The 16408-nt window shown below is 40.4% G+C and overlaps 1 protein-coding gene across 1 annotated transcript in view; it reads right to left on the bottom strand.

The window, feature by feature from the left end:
• The window catches only part of usp43a (ubiquitin specific peptidase 43a), a 126350-nt gene that overhangs the window by 67945 nt on the left and 41997 nt on the right, over window positions 1–16408 (bottom strand). Inside the window, exon 3 of the mRNA XM_088926733.1 lies at window positions 10122–10225. Coding sequence (XP_088782859.1) covers window positions 10122–10225 — 104 coding nt within the window. The remainder of the gene's footprint in view (window positions 1–10121; window positions 10226–16408) is intronic.

Below are 16408 nucleotides of genomic sequence, written 5' to 3'. Positions count from 1 at the left end.
AGGGTCGAGTCTGCAGCTCCTGAGTTTAGATTCAGCAGACCATTACAGACTGGAACACAGAAAAGGGCAATGGTCCTTGTTTTGCAAACATTTGGAACAAATGCCCATAAGAATTTGTAGTTTATTGAACCCAACAGACTGTGGCCATTTAACAGCTAAGAGAAGTCTGAGATTTATCTGTGGAGACAGATGGGGTTTTTAAGTGGAAGGTAAGCAATTTTCTTGTTTTATGCAGAGGGATCATTAATACTCAGTTTCAAATGTTTGCAAGCACAGACACAGCTTTTTTTAATCGTTTACATTTTTCTAACCTGCCCTGTTCTTGAGGGGGACTCCATGGAGTAAAAGGAAAATCCAATAACTAAAACATTTCACTGGCTGACACTTCCATACCAAGTGACTAACATTGGCACCCATCTACAGGATACAGCAGTGTCTCAACTGCTGGATTAAAATCCACAACCTTCCAGTTACGAGTCCAGAACCCTAACCACAGGTCACCCTTCTGCACACAGCTCTAACACTAACAAGGATCGTCTTCCTGTATCCTTGTTCCTTTAACTATGGGCAAAAAAGTTGGAACATTGCAGAAATGGGCCACTCCCTGGATATTCAATTTTGTTGACTTAACACAGGTTGTTTGCACATCATCCTCTCTAGGCAAAGACTTATTAATCAATTATCAACATTGTTGTTACTCATAAAGGAAAAATACTTTAAATTTAAAATGTAAGGTTATTGAACTCAGTGCTATAGAGATACACAGGTACGCTTAGTTTAAGCAATCCACGAATTAGTGTATGAATTTCTGCTAAGATAATGGTACAGCATTTAGAACATGTGGGTGAAATCAGAAACTCCAGTGGAGCTCAACTCCTCTCAATGCATCACATGACATTCCAGCTACTGGGGACGAATCTACAGGACACCCGTTTTCTCAAGCTTTTCCTCCAGAGTCTCTGTGCACATGGGATCTGCAAATGACTCAAGAATTTTTGCTCTGCATTTGTTTTTTCCCTTTTTGACCTGCTTGTGATTGAGCCTTTGATTTCTACAAACTCCCACATGCATAACAGCGTCAGTAGCTTGAGGCCTTCAGAAGGATGCCTCCCGCAGTCAGCCCAGAACGGGCGTTAAACATGAAAGGAACGATGGAGGTGATTGGTAAATGTTTCCCTGTGCCGTGGAAAGAATCGCCTTCCTGTGTTTTCTCATGAATCCTCCCCCCCCACCAGATCTCCAAGTACAATCTCTGGGCAGACCCTGAAGCACAACCAGGGACTCGATAGGTCAGCCCCCCCCCCCCGAATTGTGGGCTTTACATTATCAGACAGCAATTTCTTGCACAAAACCATGACAATCTTGTGCCGACTTGCAACGTCTGAAAAAGCACAGTAATAGCACAGTATTGCAATCTGGCCAGCAAGTGCTCGTGTCAACACAGGTCTGAATTACCTCTCGGTTAATGGGTCTTACAAGGTGCCATCAGATCAGCTCGTATATTTTTCTGGCAAAGAAACAACGTGCATTAATAATCCAGCCTTTTTGTCCCCAATATCTTTAGTCATTTTTTTAACAAAAGGTTACTGTGGTGTCCCTTTTAAGATGCTTTTTTTAAGGTGTGGTTGTCACATCCCTTCATTGTCAGCAAGTACTAAAAGGAAAATGAAAGTTAGCGACCATCTGTTGTTGTAAGATATGAAACCTAATGCACTAATTCCTCTGCAAGCCTCTTTGCCCTGGTTTTGAAAGCCTTCATACACAGCTGTGGGCTCTGAGCAGGGCACAGAGTGCAGTCGATGGAACTGAGTTGTAAAACAAAGGCCCATATTCAGAGCTTGTGTATCAGTTTATTCGGAAAAGCCTTCCTAACCAACCAATATTTGTTCAAAAAAGAGGCTTCATTCAGGCAAGATTTCAATAAAGGTTTCCTCAGGAAAAAAAGACAGGAGATGAGGAGGATTATGAAGGAATCATCCAGCTAAAATCACGAAAATAAAGCAGACAAAAGCCACGCTGTATGAAAAACGTAATTAGATTCTTAAGGCGATACAGTCACATCATCTCCAGTTATGATTAATATAATAAAACCTACCAGAAATCAATTTAGACATCTATTGTGAGTGATTTTCTTTGGTGTGAGCTAGAACTTGCCAAGACTATACAGAAGTAAAAAAATAATAATAATCAAAATTGTTTTTCTAAGCAAAGCCTGGATAACGAGTAAGCAGTGAAGAATAAAAGTACAAAACTTCACTTGTATTTGTTGCAGAACTGTATTACTCATTGAGCAGCAGGGGCTTTTTCTTAATGCTAAATTGATTGCTGTTATAATCAGTATGAACATTGCGTTTAAAAATGCTTTAACAACACATGTGGTTCTAAAAGCAGAAAAGCTAACCGACTGCAATGCTTTACTTTGAGAAGCACTTGCATCTGTCATTCTTTGCTATACTTTGTGTGCAGGGTGAATCTGAGGTCATAAAAACACTGGGACATGAGCACAGTATTAATAAATATTTACCACTGGACTGTGATAATGACATGTCAGCACAACATTAATTCTTCTACTCATGGAGAGTGCTTATAACAATAATTCTATCAATAATTTGTGTCTGCAGTCACTTAAAAGAAAGTATATCTGAACAGCTTCAGCAATCAGAGAACTAGTGAAAATGCTCTACAATTAGTTTTAATGGGAGCTCATCAACTTAATTGGTATTGTGTTTATTTCGCTCTCTAGATGTCAAGGCTGGACGGAGTCATCAGAGGGCTAACCGCTCGTGTGTGACAGTTGCTAGAGTGAGAATCTGACACTGATTGATCCAGAGCAGAAAGAATTAACTGGTCTTTTTTCCCCTTCTTCTTTTTAATTGCGCTTCACCACAAAGACTAAAGAAAAAAAACATTCCACAACACGGCCGATACAGATCAAAGACTACACTGACTAGAATCCCAAAAAATAAAAGTGATTTAGGGACTACAGAGCATACCAGACGTTTTTTCACTCCCAGGTCATAAAGATCGAGGATGGATACGTGACAACTTGGGGAAAAAAAGATTTAGAACCCCACCTTAATGAGTCTGATGAGGCACACAGCATCATACCTTTCTGTGAGATACAGCAGGAGAGAAAGTTCTGCCTTGCTCTCTCATCAGCACAGTCTCAGACAGGCCTGCCTCTCCACAGCTTTGCCTTACAAAGGGGTCCTTTGTAAACTCAATTCAAAGCTTCCTTCTAGTTCCCCCTAAAAAAAAAGAGCTGAGGACCGTAAGGGAACACAATGTTACAAACAACTCAATGCTGAACAGTCGTCCCCATCAAGGCCTGGGAACCCGTGGCGCTGTTGTCAGCAAAATGACAGGGGCAGCAAGTTCTCTCCACTCTTTGCTGTGTGGCTCTTCAACGACCGGTACACTCTTCTTCATATTCATTCATTATTCAGGGTTTCTAACACCCCTTAAAAAGGACAAGAGCCCCCCTTGTATGTGAAAAACTGAAAACTACTGGCTTGTTTAAAATTTCTATGAATCGTTATTAACTACTAACAAAGAAAATCTTACTGTACCTTAGTCTAATATAGATTACATATTTTATATATATACATATTATTTTTAGATATACAGTACAATGTAAGGGGCCTGTATTTTTTAGTTTTCAGAAAACATACACTGACATTCTTAAGAGGAGAATGCCCATGTGCACCTTTGTTAACAATTTCCTTATTTTAAGACCCATCAGAGTAGTTCATAATAAACCTAAACTGGACCTGCAGGTTTAAAATAATCCCTTTGTCTGTGATGTATTCTCCAGACACAGGGAATCTTCCAGGATTTACAGTTTATATCCTGCAATACCTGGTTCGTACCCTCTTAAAAGAGCAGATTTTCACGTTCTTTCAAGTTCCTTCTGTGGAGACAGATTTTATATCCCTCTTACACTATGAGAGCAGCCCGCTAGAATAATAAATGACCTTACCACTGCACTTGCTTTTACAGAGGTGACACAGATCAGTGCTGTAAAGAAATGTGAATAACAGTCTGCTTAAGAGAAAACAATTTGGTCACCACATTACAAAGAAGTATTGCTGAACCAGTCCAAAGAAGCGCAGCCAGATACATTCCACGACTTAAAAGTAAGTTACGCTGACAGGCTGAAGGAGTTTAAGACTTCAAGGGAACCTGACCGAGGTACTCAAACTGCACTGACAAGGTCAACCACAGTGTAGTTCTGTGGAATCAACAGTGAAACATGATCTGGAAGACACACGCAGAAACTATACGGAAGAGCATTTAAAACCCAGAAGCGGAGGCACTTCTTTACACAGAGAGTTTCGGGGGTATGGATCAAGCTACCCAGCCATACTGGCCACCCTTTCCGTGGCTTCGTTCAAGAAATGGCTGGATGAGATCCATGGGTTAATTAAGGTGCTAAACAGCAACCGGGTCAAATAGGGCGAATGGCCTCCTCTCTTTTGGTAACCTGTCTTATGTTTGTGATTATGTTCTTCTCCACACGACATTCAAACTCTTTAAACACCTTTTCTTTTTATAAGGAAAAAATCAACCACACAGGCTTCTTTATAAGCCATTCTAATGCCCTCCAAAAGAAGCAAGCGCTTGTGCTGGTCAGAATTCTGAACACCCGCTATCCCGAGCACGCTGGCCCAGTTTGAATCCAGCGGTCTTTCCACAGCTCACTTGTCTGCTTGTATGCGATGGAGAATCTTGTTGTCAGGGCCCCAGCGCCGAGGCAGTAATGAGGCTGTGAAGCTGTGACACTGACACTCCACTGTTTGTGAACCGACTCCCCCCCATAGTACAGCTGAGGAGCTGCTCATCAGTTTCTACTCCCTGTTCTAAAGAGACAGCCTGAGCAGGAGGTGCCCCTCAAGTCTCTTCCAACTCTGAGAAAGAAGGCGGCTCTGAAAACGCTCAAGATTAATCACAGAGCAAAGAGAGAGATGCAACAAACTGAGATCTTTTACATTGAGAAGCGATACTCAGTGCATGCATCTGCAAATCTGTATTCAGTGTGTAGCCAAATGCCATAAGGTACTGTTAAAAACAGCAAAAAGAAAGAGAAAATGTGCGTGGGCTTGCAAACTTGTTTCTGTTAATAAGGATATACAATTCGGCAACTGTAGTTAAATGATTACTCTCAAAGAGCAAACAAGACAGGACTGGCAATTTTGCTCTTCTGAAGAAGCTGTTAAAGCTCACTGCACATCTGTCACACTCAAGCTTTCCCCTGTAGTCAATCAAAAGTACTTTAATATTCATGCATGTACACTCCAGTATCTTTTTTTAATGAAGCTATTATCCCAGCTGACTCAAAGAACACACAAAATACACACATGATATGTGATATATCCCATTTGTGGATCACAAAACAAATAAAAACAAAGAAATATTCCATGGTCAGTTAAAAAATATCAGCCCTCTTTGCTAAATTTCTTTTACTGTCAGTCTAACCCTGCAGTTAAACCGAGATCCCAAACACTCTAATTATATTGTGAGTTATTAGTCAAGTAAACAAGCAGGGCAAACACAAAAGAGGCTGATGCATTTTGCCGATTTCTAGGATCATCCCAGGATACATCCGTCAGTGGTTCTGCATCACTGTAATTCCTAAATGTGTGACAGAATTTGGGAGGATAAACACAGCCTACCAACCTGAGCCTATTCAGAGAGACTCATCCAGAGCTTTATGTCTTGTTACAACCTCCCACCTCCCCTCAGCTGCACTAAGACATGGCAGAACTTCTCAGCAGCCGGGTAGCAATTAGAGAAGGTTTGTGCCTGTTTAGACAGCTCAGCTGTATGAGAAAACTAGGCAGAAAATTACAAGGAAACCTAAAAGTTTGACTGAGTCTAGTAATTAGCATGCAGTGCTTCCACACAAATCATTTCAGAAGTCCACAGCAGGCTGTATGATTTTCTTCTGAGAAATTCTAAGGTATAATTAGAAGAATTTCAGTGACTTCATAACACGGTTACAGGCAGATTAACCATAAAGTTACTCTACACCTGCAGTTCATGGCAGCTCGCAGTTGATAATGCAGATGTTAAGGGGATTAACATGATGATGGAGTACACTCCACTTTTGGTTTTCAGAAAGTAATTTTAATTCCTAAACAAATAACGTAATGTTATCTCACCAGATGAATTAAGAGGGAAATTTAGGGAGACCAAACTGTACAAGAGTGGAATTTAGGCAGGACACTGGAGTTAACACCTTCTCTCCCCCACCTTCTTAATTATTTAAACGATAACAAGCAGAATTCATATATCAGTTAATGTTCCAACTATAAAAAAAGTACTGTACTGCAACAAAGATGATCTTTGTTGCACAATAATTAGCAGCCCCTGTCTACGGTAGTTTTGAATTACTTGCGATAGTCTTTTTTTAGCAAAAGAACACCACTTATTCTGGCTTCTGGAGAAAGACTGTAAGCACTGTGCAATTTCAGTGTGCTTTTCTCTGCAGTTACGGCAACATAATACATTTTCTTTGTGTAAAATAAGAACGAGAAGATTTTGGATATGTAGAATGTTAAGTCATTCGTCACTTGCTCACCTAGTACCTTCACAGGACATAGTTATTTGAATCCACGAGCCACTAGGACTATAGCACGAAGGAACCTGAGGAGACTGAGGGGACCAGATCCAAGCATTCGAAATAAAACATGAACGAGAAGACACAAGTGGAAACGCCTTGGAAGTGTATTGGAAGCAAACCAGGAACATGAATCACCTCTCTATGCAACGGGCTGTGGGAGTGTGGAACAAGCTGCTCAGCTATGTTGTATCTCTGGCTTATTCCAGGAAATGGCAGGATGAGATCCTGTGATGAATTAACTACCAAATGAGTTAAATGGGCCAAATAGCTGCCTCCCGTTTGTAGCCTTTCTTATGTTCTTATAGCGTAATCAACTCCACTTCACATTAGGGCATATTATTGATGCTATTGACGTTCCTGCTTTGTAATTATTGGAGTGAGAAATAATTAGGCTACTGCCTGCCTGGCAGTGCCTGTCCCTGAAGACAGAGCACTTTTAAAAGAGGAAACGGGGCCGCCTCCATTACAGCGTGTCTGGATATTATTTCCTCTTCCAATCAATGGGGACAGGGGGTTTAACTGGCTGTAATAAGATGTGCAAACTCAGTCAGTCCATGGCCATAATAAATGGTTATGTGAAGCACCAGACTGGACAAATTGTGTGTTTGGGAATTTTACTGCAGAACAGGCAATGTGATGCAAAAACAGAAAATAAGGAATCTTTATTTGATGAATCCAGGCTTCTGAACTATTTAGAATTACGGTACAATAACAGCACCAACAACAGCCAAGAAATCAGAGCGGGCTAGAGAGTGAATATGGTTCTCTTTATTTATCTGAATGACAACCTGTTTCTAATAAAGAATGAAATAAAACCAAGAAAAAATAGATAGCCATCTATAATAGATATGCCAGTGATTTATCATGAAACCACTGGGGGATGGGCCTTCTTATTGTTGCTATAATTAATTTCCCTCAGTAATCAAATATGCCTTTCATAGGTTAGTGTTCATCTGACCCGAGTGACGTTAAAGTGATTTTTAACCAGGGCACTGCGACCTTCAGCACATGGTGCCAAGTGCTTCTGCCAGAAACCCTCCTCATAGCTGCTCCTCCCTGGAGCTCACAGTCCAGAATCAATGAAGGAACTTCAGGTAGGAGGCTACAGCTAATGATAGCTCTATTATCATTGTTCGGAGCTTTCAGGAAGAATTGATTTAAAAATACCGGATCAGTGGCAGGGCTACTGAGCAACATGCTGATTTTAAAGATGAATAGTTCCACAGTTCATGTATTTTTAGATTGCGCTACTGAGTTTGGTATGCAGTTCATTCCCCCTATGCTTTAAAAAAAATAAAAAATAAAATGAAACCTTACTTAATGCATATAAATTCTAATATGGTTTTGACCCATTTAAAGATACATTTCTTTGTGCAAACAAAGCCACCCCAATAAGCCCAAGAGTTTTGTTGTGTAGCATATCATTTTTTAGTCTTCAGTTTAATGGTCTGAAGTTGTCAGAATTTTGGATGACCTTCCCAGGCTACATTGGAAAGCTGTTTTGTTAAACTAGGCTGTGATTTAGAATCAGCATTTCTTTGCTCAAATGAACAAATATCGGCCTAAATCTGCTGGAGTTTCTCAGGCAAGGAAAAACAGTCTTTCAAATCTCACTAACAGCTGCCAGTTTAGACAGATTCGTAAACAGAAATGATAATCTTTCACTCCTATGCTGTCAATAATGGAAAAAGCCATGAAAGTGTCCAACAGTATCATCACATTTTAACAGCTGATTAAAACAACAGTGTTAAACAAAGGATCAGTATCAATTGTATTGTTAAAAAAAATATATTTGCAGCAAACTTTCTGCTGTCTCAAACAAAAACCAAAGTACAGTCCACAGACCTGGTGCCAAGCCGATACCGATTTAATTGCAATGGAAATAGTAATCAGATGTTAACTACTGTTTGCTATTGAGTACTTTCTTCGTTTTTGTGCAGCACTTCCTTTGCACCTCCATCCTCGCTGAGCATAACATATTGAAACTTTATTGTCATTTTATGCAGTTATTTTACTGTACTTGGAAGTTTTCAAACTACTTACGCTTAAAGCAAACGTTTGTAGACACTGTAAGTCACCCTGCATGAGAGAATAGTCAGTATTTAAATGATGATAACATTGGGCAGCTTTTCAGCATGTTATTTTGGACTTTTATTTTATTATGATTTGTTTTAAATAAGTGCAATTTTATAATCCATGAAATTTAACTTTATAATCTATAAAACCTAGCTGTGTGCAAACCCTAACCCTTGGCAGTACCCGAGTACAGTCTTTGATGACTGATTAAGACAGAAGAGAGCATTCGGGGAACACTACTGGGAGAAAGAACCTGTCACAAATAAAAAGGGCAAGCACATTTTTGTTTTTCTTTGTGACGAGAACCGCAAATCCCTGAATGAGCCTCCTTTGTGCAGGACTGGACCTCTGGGAGTCCCATCTTTAGAGAGATTAGGCCGCCTGAAAAATCAGACTGCTGAGTGGTCCTCAGAGGAGGTAGGGCCTATTGTTGCCCGTTAAGGATTATAATGAGGTTTGAGAATTACATGCTTCATCATAGAAATAGTGCCATTGTGTTTCTAAATGAAGATGGCATTTCATAGTGCCAGATCTCTAAAGAGGACATTCTTTCACAGTCCATCACGGGATCACAGGCTTAAAGTCAGGGTGAGGGTGGGCAGCTTTTGTGTTGAGATAGTCATCCGTCCCTTATCAGAAAGCAGCTCTGGGAGGTGAGGGTCATCACCACCCTGAACCTGGAAGCACAAGGCCGTAAACAAGACAACACCCTGAAAGATAAGGAATGGGTCATCCATGCTGAAAAGAAAAGAGACACAACATTTCACCTGTGGAGCCTTCTTCAGGTGACTCACCTTCTTCACCTGAGGAAGGTTCCACAGCCGAAACTTTGTGTCTCTTTTCAGCATGGAATAATCCTTTACCTGTTCCTTTGCAGCTACAGTACCTACCTGAACTTCTTCAACCCGAAAGCTACACTATTCCAATGTAGGGAAATCCCACCAAATACAGAGACTCCAATTATCTTAGCCAGCATATCTTTGCAATATAGTGGGCAACCAGAGCAGTCATAAAACACCCACAGAGGTACAGGATAAAAAACATACACTTCACACAGACGTCTCCTAAGTCAAGACTTGAACCCAGGACCCACGTGCTGAGCATTAACCACCACACAACCATGCCAGCCTGTATTGATACTGTATGGTCTGGCTGGCCATGGCCTTCCCCAGGATACACAGTGTTGCAAAGCATGACAGAAAGCGCTCTGGAGACCAAACCAGTGTCCAGGACTTCAGCTCAGCTAGCTGTGTTTGTGTCGTGTCTTTTTGATACCTCTGTAAAACACAGGGGTTTGAACGGGAAGGAAACACGTCAAGGCACAAGATAAACACACCACCCTGTAATTGCAAATTGAATGTAAAATACCAGACATTAAGGGCAGTGACCTGTCAGCCAATGCGCTAGTGCTCCTGGCTCTTACCTGTACTGTGCCTGGAAGTGCTCCTGTACAAAGCTGTGCCGCCCGCCGGCCTGCTGTGAACCCGCAGAGCCCACAGCTGGGCTCTCATCTGCTTCAGCCGGGCCCTGAAAAGACAAAAAGAGACAGCATCAGGCACTGGTCGCTGGATCTCACTCCTCCCAATGTGGCGGTCAAATGAAAGAGTGTTGAGGTTACACAAACCTAACACAAATGCACTAGATCATGGGCTTGCAATCCTGCTCCATGACAGCCAGTGTGTCTACAGGATTTCTAAGTCCCTTGGAAACAGCATTGCCTGCAGAGATAGGAGAGTCTGCTAAACTGGCCAGATTCATTTGATCAAGAAGTGCTGTATTAGGTCGGTGACAGCTGAGCTGAAACAAGAACATGCAGACACACCGGCCCCGTACTTTCTCACACTAGATGACGCTCTCTTGGAATTTTGCAAAGACATTAAGTTACCATGTGACAAAACCAATTTTGCTGCCTTGGAAGTTCAGGTCTAGAACAAATGCTATAAGGGGACAGGTATTGTACCCAAGTATTATTCAAACTGCTGCGAAACACCGGTCCAATGGAAGTCTTCATGCTCAGCAATGGAACAAGATCCGAAGTACCAAGTAGAATTGTTAAAGAAGTGCAGTTCAGAGCCAACATAAGAGATACTGTATGTCTCTAAACAGAGAGCTCATCCGAATGTCTGGAATAAACTTCCCAGCCAAGTTGTGGTATCCCAAGACATTTCTTGTTGAGATCTTCCACTGAATTAGCTACTAATATAAATAAACTAAGGAGGCTCCAGGTATCTGAGCACATAAAAACCCACAAGATCAACACCATACCATGCTTTAAATACGAAGGCTTTATTTTTAGTGTCTCTTATACTCAGAGACTCCAGATTAGCCCCCTACTCAGAGCATCCTTCCCTCAGTGCTTCCTCAATCCCCTTCCTTTATTTAGACTACACATACAGTAACTAATGAACACCCATCTGACAATGTGGAAATGTAAACTGATAATAACTCCTTAAAAACACCCATTGAGCCAATTTACAATCGTCAGAAGCTTTTGTCGTCTCTAGTGGGAGGTTCTCAGCCATTACAGTCCCTTCAAAGACTGGCTGGCCACAATCACAACTAAACATGATGTGCCCAAGCAAGATGGCCTCCTTTCTTTTTGTAAACTTTATGTTAAGGAGATCTGAAAAATCACAATGTTTATAACCTTGTGTTACTAACATTGGCAGAATTTCCAAACACGAATAAGACAGACTAATTTGTCCCTCTGAATCAAATTCTGCCCCATGGATGCTGGATTAATTTTGCATGTTCTAAATTAATAAATTAATCATTTATCGTTAAGAAATTCCAATTCACCATCTTCACTAAGTTTACTACTAATTGTACTCTTGAGAATGTTTGAGAAGCATATCAAAGTAAATAGAGAATTATCACTATAGACCCATTTCATTAATTAACACTGATTACTAATAAAAGTCACTGCAGTTTTAATGCAGGTGGCATTTTTGTCGTTCTTTTCCAATAAGAGAAAACTAAATTAAAATATTTAAAACAAAAGAGAACAAAGAACATTTTATGCAGTAAGAAACAAAGAAAAAGAGCCTCAGATGACTGATAGACTTTTCTAAGTTGGCCCCAGAACAGCCTCCTGGACGTTTGTAAAGTTTGATGAAAGACATCTGTTTTCCTTACAAAAATTGAACAGGATGATGTGTGAGGTGTAAGAGACCAATTTCTATTCCAGTTGCAAATCCATTGTAATTTGAATTAGTTTTCAATAGAAAAAGGTTATATATGCAGTAGCATGGAGGTAGGTCTCTGAACGCTTATGCAAAGGAAGTGGGTTGTACAAATCCTGTACAAATGGGTACAAAGGCAAGTTTCTTTGGTTAAACACAATTCAATCTTGATGAATTCGAGCAACCTGATGGTTGAAAATAATAAAAACATGTTCTCCTCTTATATCGACTGTACCAGTTTGGAACAGCCACTTATTATCTGACAATCTGACTTAGTATCCGAAGAGCTTTAGTGTCAAGCAGATGACAGACACAACCCTTGCTGATAACACAGTCCCGTAGGTATAAATGGGGTCACTGATGTGCCAACTGAAACTCATCCAGTCACCCCCCCCTCCAGTTTGGTCTCTAAACAGTTCTCAAGCACACATAGCTCTTGAAAGACTCAGGCTTCACTGGCACAGCCTGGATTTGAAGCAGCAGTTTCTAAGCAATGGCTCGCATGTGATTTTGGGATAATGTGATAGACTTCTGCACTGAAAATATAGGAGATTTCAAAGTTGTTTCTTAAACTACCGAACACCTTGAAATATCTAAACTCTCTCTGCACTGAACGAAATTAAATATGAATATGTCTTATTAAGGACAGTAACAAATCAATTAAAGAATCATTAAAATCCTTGGGTCCCAGGACCAAGGACTAAGGAAATCATGCCCTTTATATATCAGTTCTTTAAAAGTACTACAGCAGTGTACTGTGGAGTAAGTTTTTAAAAACCACTAGTTATAAGCATATCATTATGCATCTCTCCAGAGTCAAATGAACACATTTCCTTCACTTTTCAATAACGCTCTGAACTCCTGACCTTGGAAATGGATCAAAGCAAGGGAAATGCTGGCAACAACCAGCAGAACAGACTAGGGAAACATAGCTAAATCTAAACGAGGCTGTCTAAAACACTACAGCACAACATCTATAAAGGAGTTCTTAAATTAATTACCAGAGACAAAAAAATCGTTTTCAAAATGTGCTTTGCACCATCGACAGTGCAACTTCTCTGCATTTGTCTGTGCCTCTCTATGCGTTTCCAAGCAGCAGTGCAAATTTCATCTTCGACAATAATAATTTTTCATTATCTATTGCCTAGTGACTGCAGCACTTTCACCACAACTTTTTAGGTTAATTATCTGCACTGACAATTCTGTCAGGGAGGACAGAAACTGGGACTTTGACAGCTTGATGACATTAAAGATGACTGTGATTAAACTTACTGAGCAACTACAGTACAGTATTTGCAAGGGGGGTGAAACTTTTTGGATGTCGTTCCTGTTGGATTAACTTGATCACCTTTCTTCACCCCACACTGCAGAATGGCAGAATGGGAAGCAAATGGATCCCAATACCAATAATCCATAAACCAGTCTGGAAGTGAGATGGAAACCAGTGGGAGCAAAAGAAAGAAGGAAAAGGACAAACAGATGACTGAAACACAAAAGTATAAAAAAACAGCACAATACACTTACCAGTGACTCTGCTAGCACTGATGTTTAGTCTCCATTTGGGAAGCTTTGTAGGCATTACCTAATGCCTACACTGTCATACCTTAACACAGAGTTATTCTTCTGGAAATAATCAAACCTCCAAACAAGGTGATGGCACCAGCGGGCTTGCTGGTATTGATTACAGATGTGTAATATATGCTGCAGAGTGAGAGAAATGAAACATCTCACAGTTGTGAGAAAAAGGTTTGTAAGGGCAGAATGTTGAGTTGATCTTTCACATTAGAAATGAATAATCTTCCACTCCTCTTTGGCCATGAGAAGATGTTTATATGTTAGCCATTTATCCAATCCTGCTTTGTGCGTGCTGACAAACCTCTGAAAGATTTGCTTAACCACTTTATGAGAATCTCAAAACCTGAGGCCCTAGAACAAGAAGGACTGAATAGAATTTCTAGATCCATATTTTGCCAGCAGATCAGCATGGTGCGCTCTTTTCTGTATTGGGATGCAGATTCTTCAGTGACTGACGATGATGACTGATGTCAGAAGACCTTGTATTAAAATGAAAAAAGAATGTCTTTGGAGAAGTGAGTAAATTATATGAGACTACCACAAGTCAATCCCGTCTCTGCATTGTGAAACTTCAAATGTGTTTGCGATGCAGTGAAACATCAGAATAAAATTATACAGTACTTCCTTAAGTAATAATTTGCTTTACTTATCTGCTCTGTTCTTCTGAGTCAGTTTTTGTTTCACATTTCCTTGAAGTTTTTCACCTCTTGGAGCGCACCACTTGTTTTTTCTCTTGTGCAATACTTACCATGCACAGCTGATTGATGTCTCTACATGATAAATTCATAAAGTTTAAGAAAAATGAACGAGTCTTGCATATCTGCATACCTCTTCTCAGTCCAAGCACATCGCGGCTATGATTTGAGCAATGCCTTCCCAATGGCAAACGGGCTTACATGAAATACTACTTTCCAAATCAGTAAGCCTTTGTCCCGGGTGTACTTGACTAACACAGCAAAGCAGGGGACAATACCAACCATACATTTTTAAATTAGACAGCCACTTACAATCACTAACTGCTAATCAAGATAAAAAGTACAACAGAAGCAAGCATACCAGATAACCAAGCTACAATGCTCTCCTTCAGTGTGCGGCCTTACTGACGCATACAGGCCTCTCGACACATTTAGAATATGCAAGGGCAATCTGGTAAGCATGTGCTTATTAATTAGGGATTATGAGCTCTTAAAAGTTTTTAAGTGCAATCTTAAGAAACTCCCTGATGAGCTTCTGTACTAGGTTTGGAATCATCAGAGAACCTATAGTAGCTGAGCCTAATATTCCTGTTCATGCACACGTTCATATAAATACAACTACAGGTGGGGTGCCCCTTGATGGAATCCGAGGTGTATCCTGCTTTGCACCCATTGTGTGCTGGGTTAGGCTCCAGCTCACCATGACCCAGGATTGGAAAAACATGGATGTTTTTTGCACAACTCATCGGCAAGTGTCATCAAATGAATGAGCTTTAAACCATATTCATAAAGCATCTAACCTAAGACTGTGTCCTGGCTTTTTTGGAGATGTGATTAAATCAACTGATGGCAAGCCATCACTGTTACTGTAGATACTGGGTTAACGGTCAAATTAATATCCCATGAAGATATTTTGAGAAATGAATGAAATTGCACACGGTCTAAAGTAAAGGCAGTGTAAAAGTTTCTTTAAAAATCATTGTTTTGGATATGGTAATAAACCCTCATTGTGCTTCAGCTGTCACCATAAGGCTTTTCATAAATTCACCTTTGTTACACTCTGAGCGAGTAATTTAGGATGCAGATAAGAGAAACGTGCCCAGCCTGGCTCTTCTTTTCAAACAGACAGGTAAACCAACCCTTACCAAGTTTACAGTCCTATTAAAATCCCTAACATTCAGGCTGGTTTAGCTGAATTTCTCCATAAAGATACGTCACACAGAGGCACAGACGGGCTGTTATCAGTGCAAGACAGAATATTCCAGTCTATGAAGAGAGAAAAGGCTTGTCTTTTCTTTAGGGAGATCCTACTGTACTTTCTATCGCTCTATAGCAACACTTCAGCAAGCAGACATTCTTTATCAGCGTTAGGATTTTTAAAATATATTTTTGGAAAAGGCAGCATAGGAATCTAGAATGAGTGCTTGGAAATGAAATAAATGCACTCATTTCCACCTGGGACTCAGTTAAGTGTTTCCATTTACTGAAAGCTAAAATATTTTTATTTTTTAATGTTCTTTCTCCTTGAAGCCGGATATTTCTTGGTCTGTCTGAAGTGAAAACATAAAGGACTGACTAAAAGATTTGTCCTTTTCATCTTCGGTCGTGTTTAATCCATTTTCCTTAAACCCACTCATACCATTATTTTCTCAAGGGAGAAAAGCCGCTATTTAAATCAGAAAACATCTTAATTGTATGGTAGAAGCTGCGAACCGGTTCCAGGACTTTCAATTTTTCATCTCATAGCCTTTATAGCTGCTTTTATTTTCCAAGGGAAAATGTTTCAAGTGGCAAATTAAAGAGAAGTTGCAGTGCTTGTGCTGGACATAAATACTCAAAATAAGATATCATTTGGTAAAGAGCAGAAACGGTGAGTCGGAGTCGAGCTCCTTTTAGTTACTCAAAATTGTCCCCATGGTGGTAACTGCAGCAAGATCGCTTCTTGTGTTGTTAAAAAAAAGAGCTTTGTGGTTTTCATTTTCTGAGAAAAGATGCCTCTATTCTGTCTCAGTTTGCCCAACCTTAAGAGCTATCCACTTCACCGCAGTACAGAGCAGCTCGGCACCTTTCACAGGACAACACTCCAGTGGAGACGCACAAAGGGCTCGTTGTTCCACACCTCCCTGGAGCTCGTCCCTGGAGTTCACCGCCTTTCTACGTCTCCCACAGGAGCCCAGTCTCTAATCTTCTGAACCCTGTCCTGGTGGCACAGGCAATCAAAGGCAAACGGCAGCAGTGAAAACCGAGGAAGGAGGAGG

This window comes from Atractosteus spatula, chromosome 11, assembly GCF_055471065.1.
Source record: "Atractosteus spatula isolate fAtrSpa1 chromosome 11, fAtrSpa1.hap1, whole genome shotgun sequence".
Classification (NCBI taxonomy): Eukaryota; Metazoa; Chordata; class Actinopteri; order Semionotiformes; family Lepisosteidae; genus Atractosteus; species Atractosteus spatula.
This window is presented reverse-complemented; position numbering and strand designations above follow the sequence as displayed.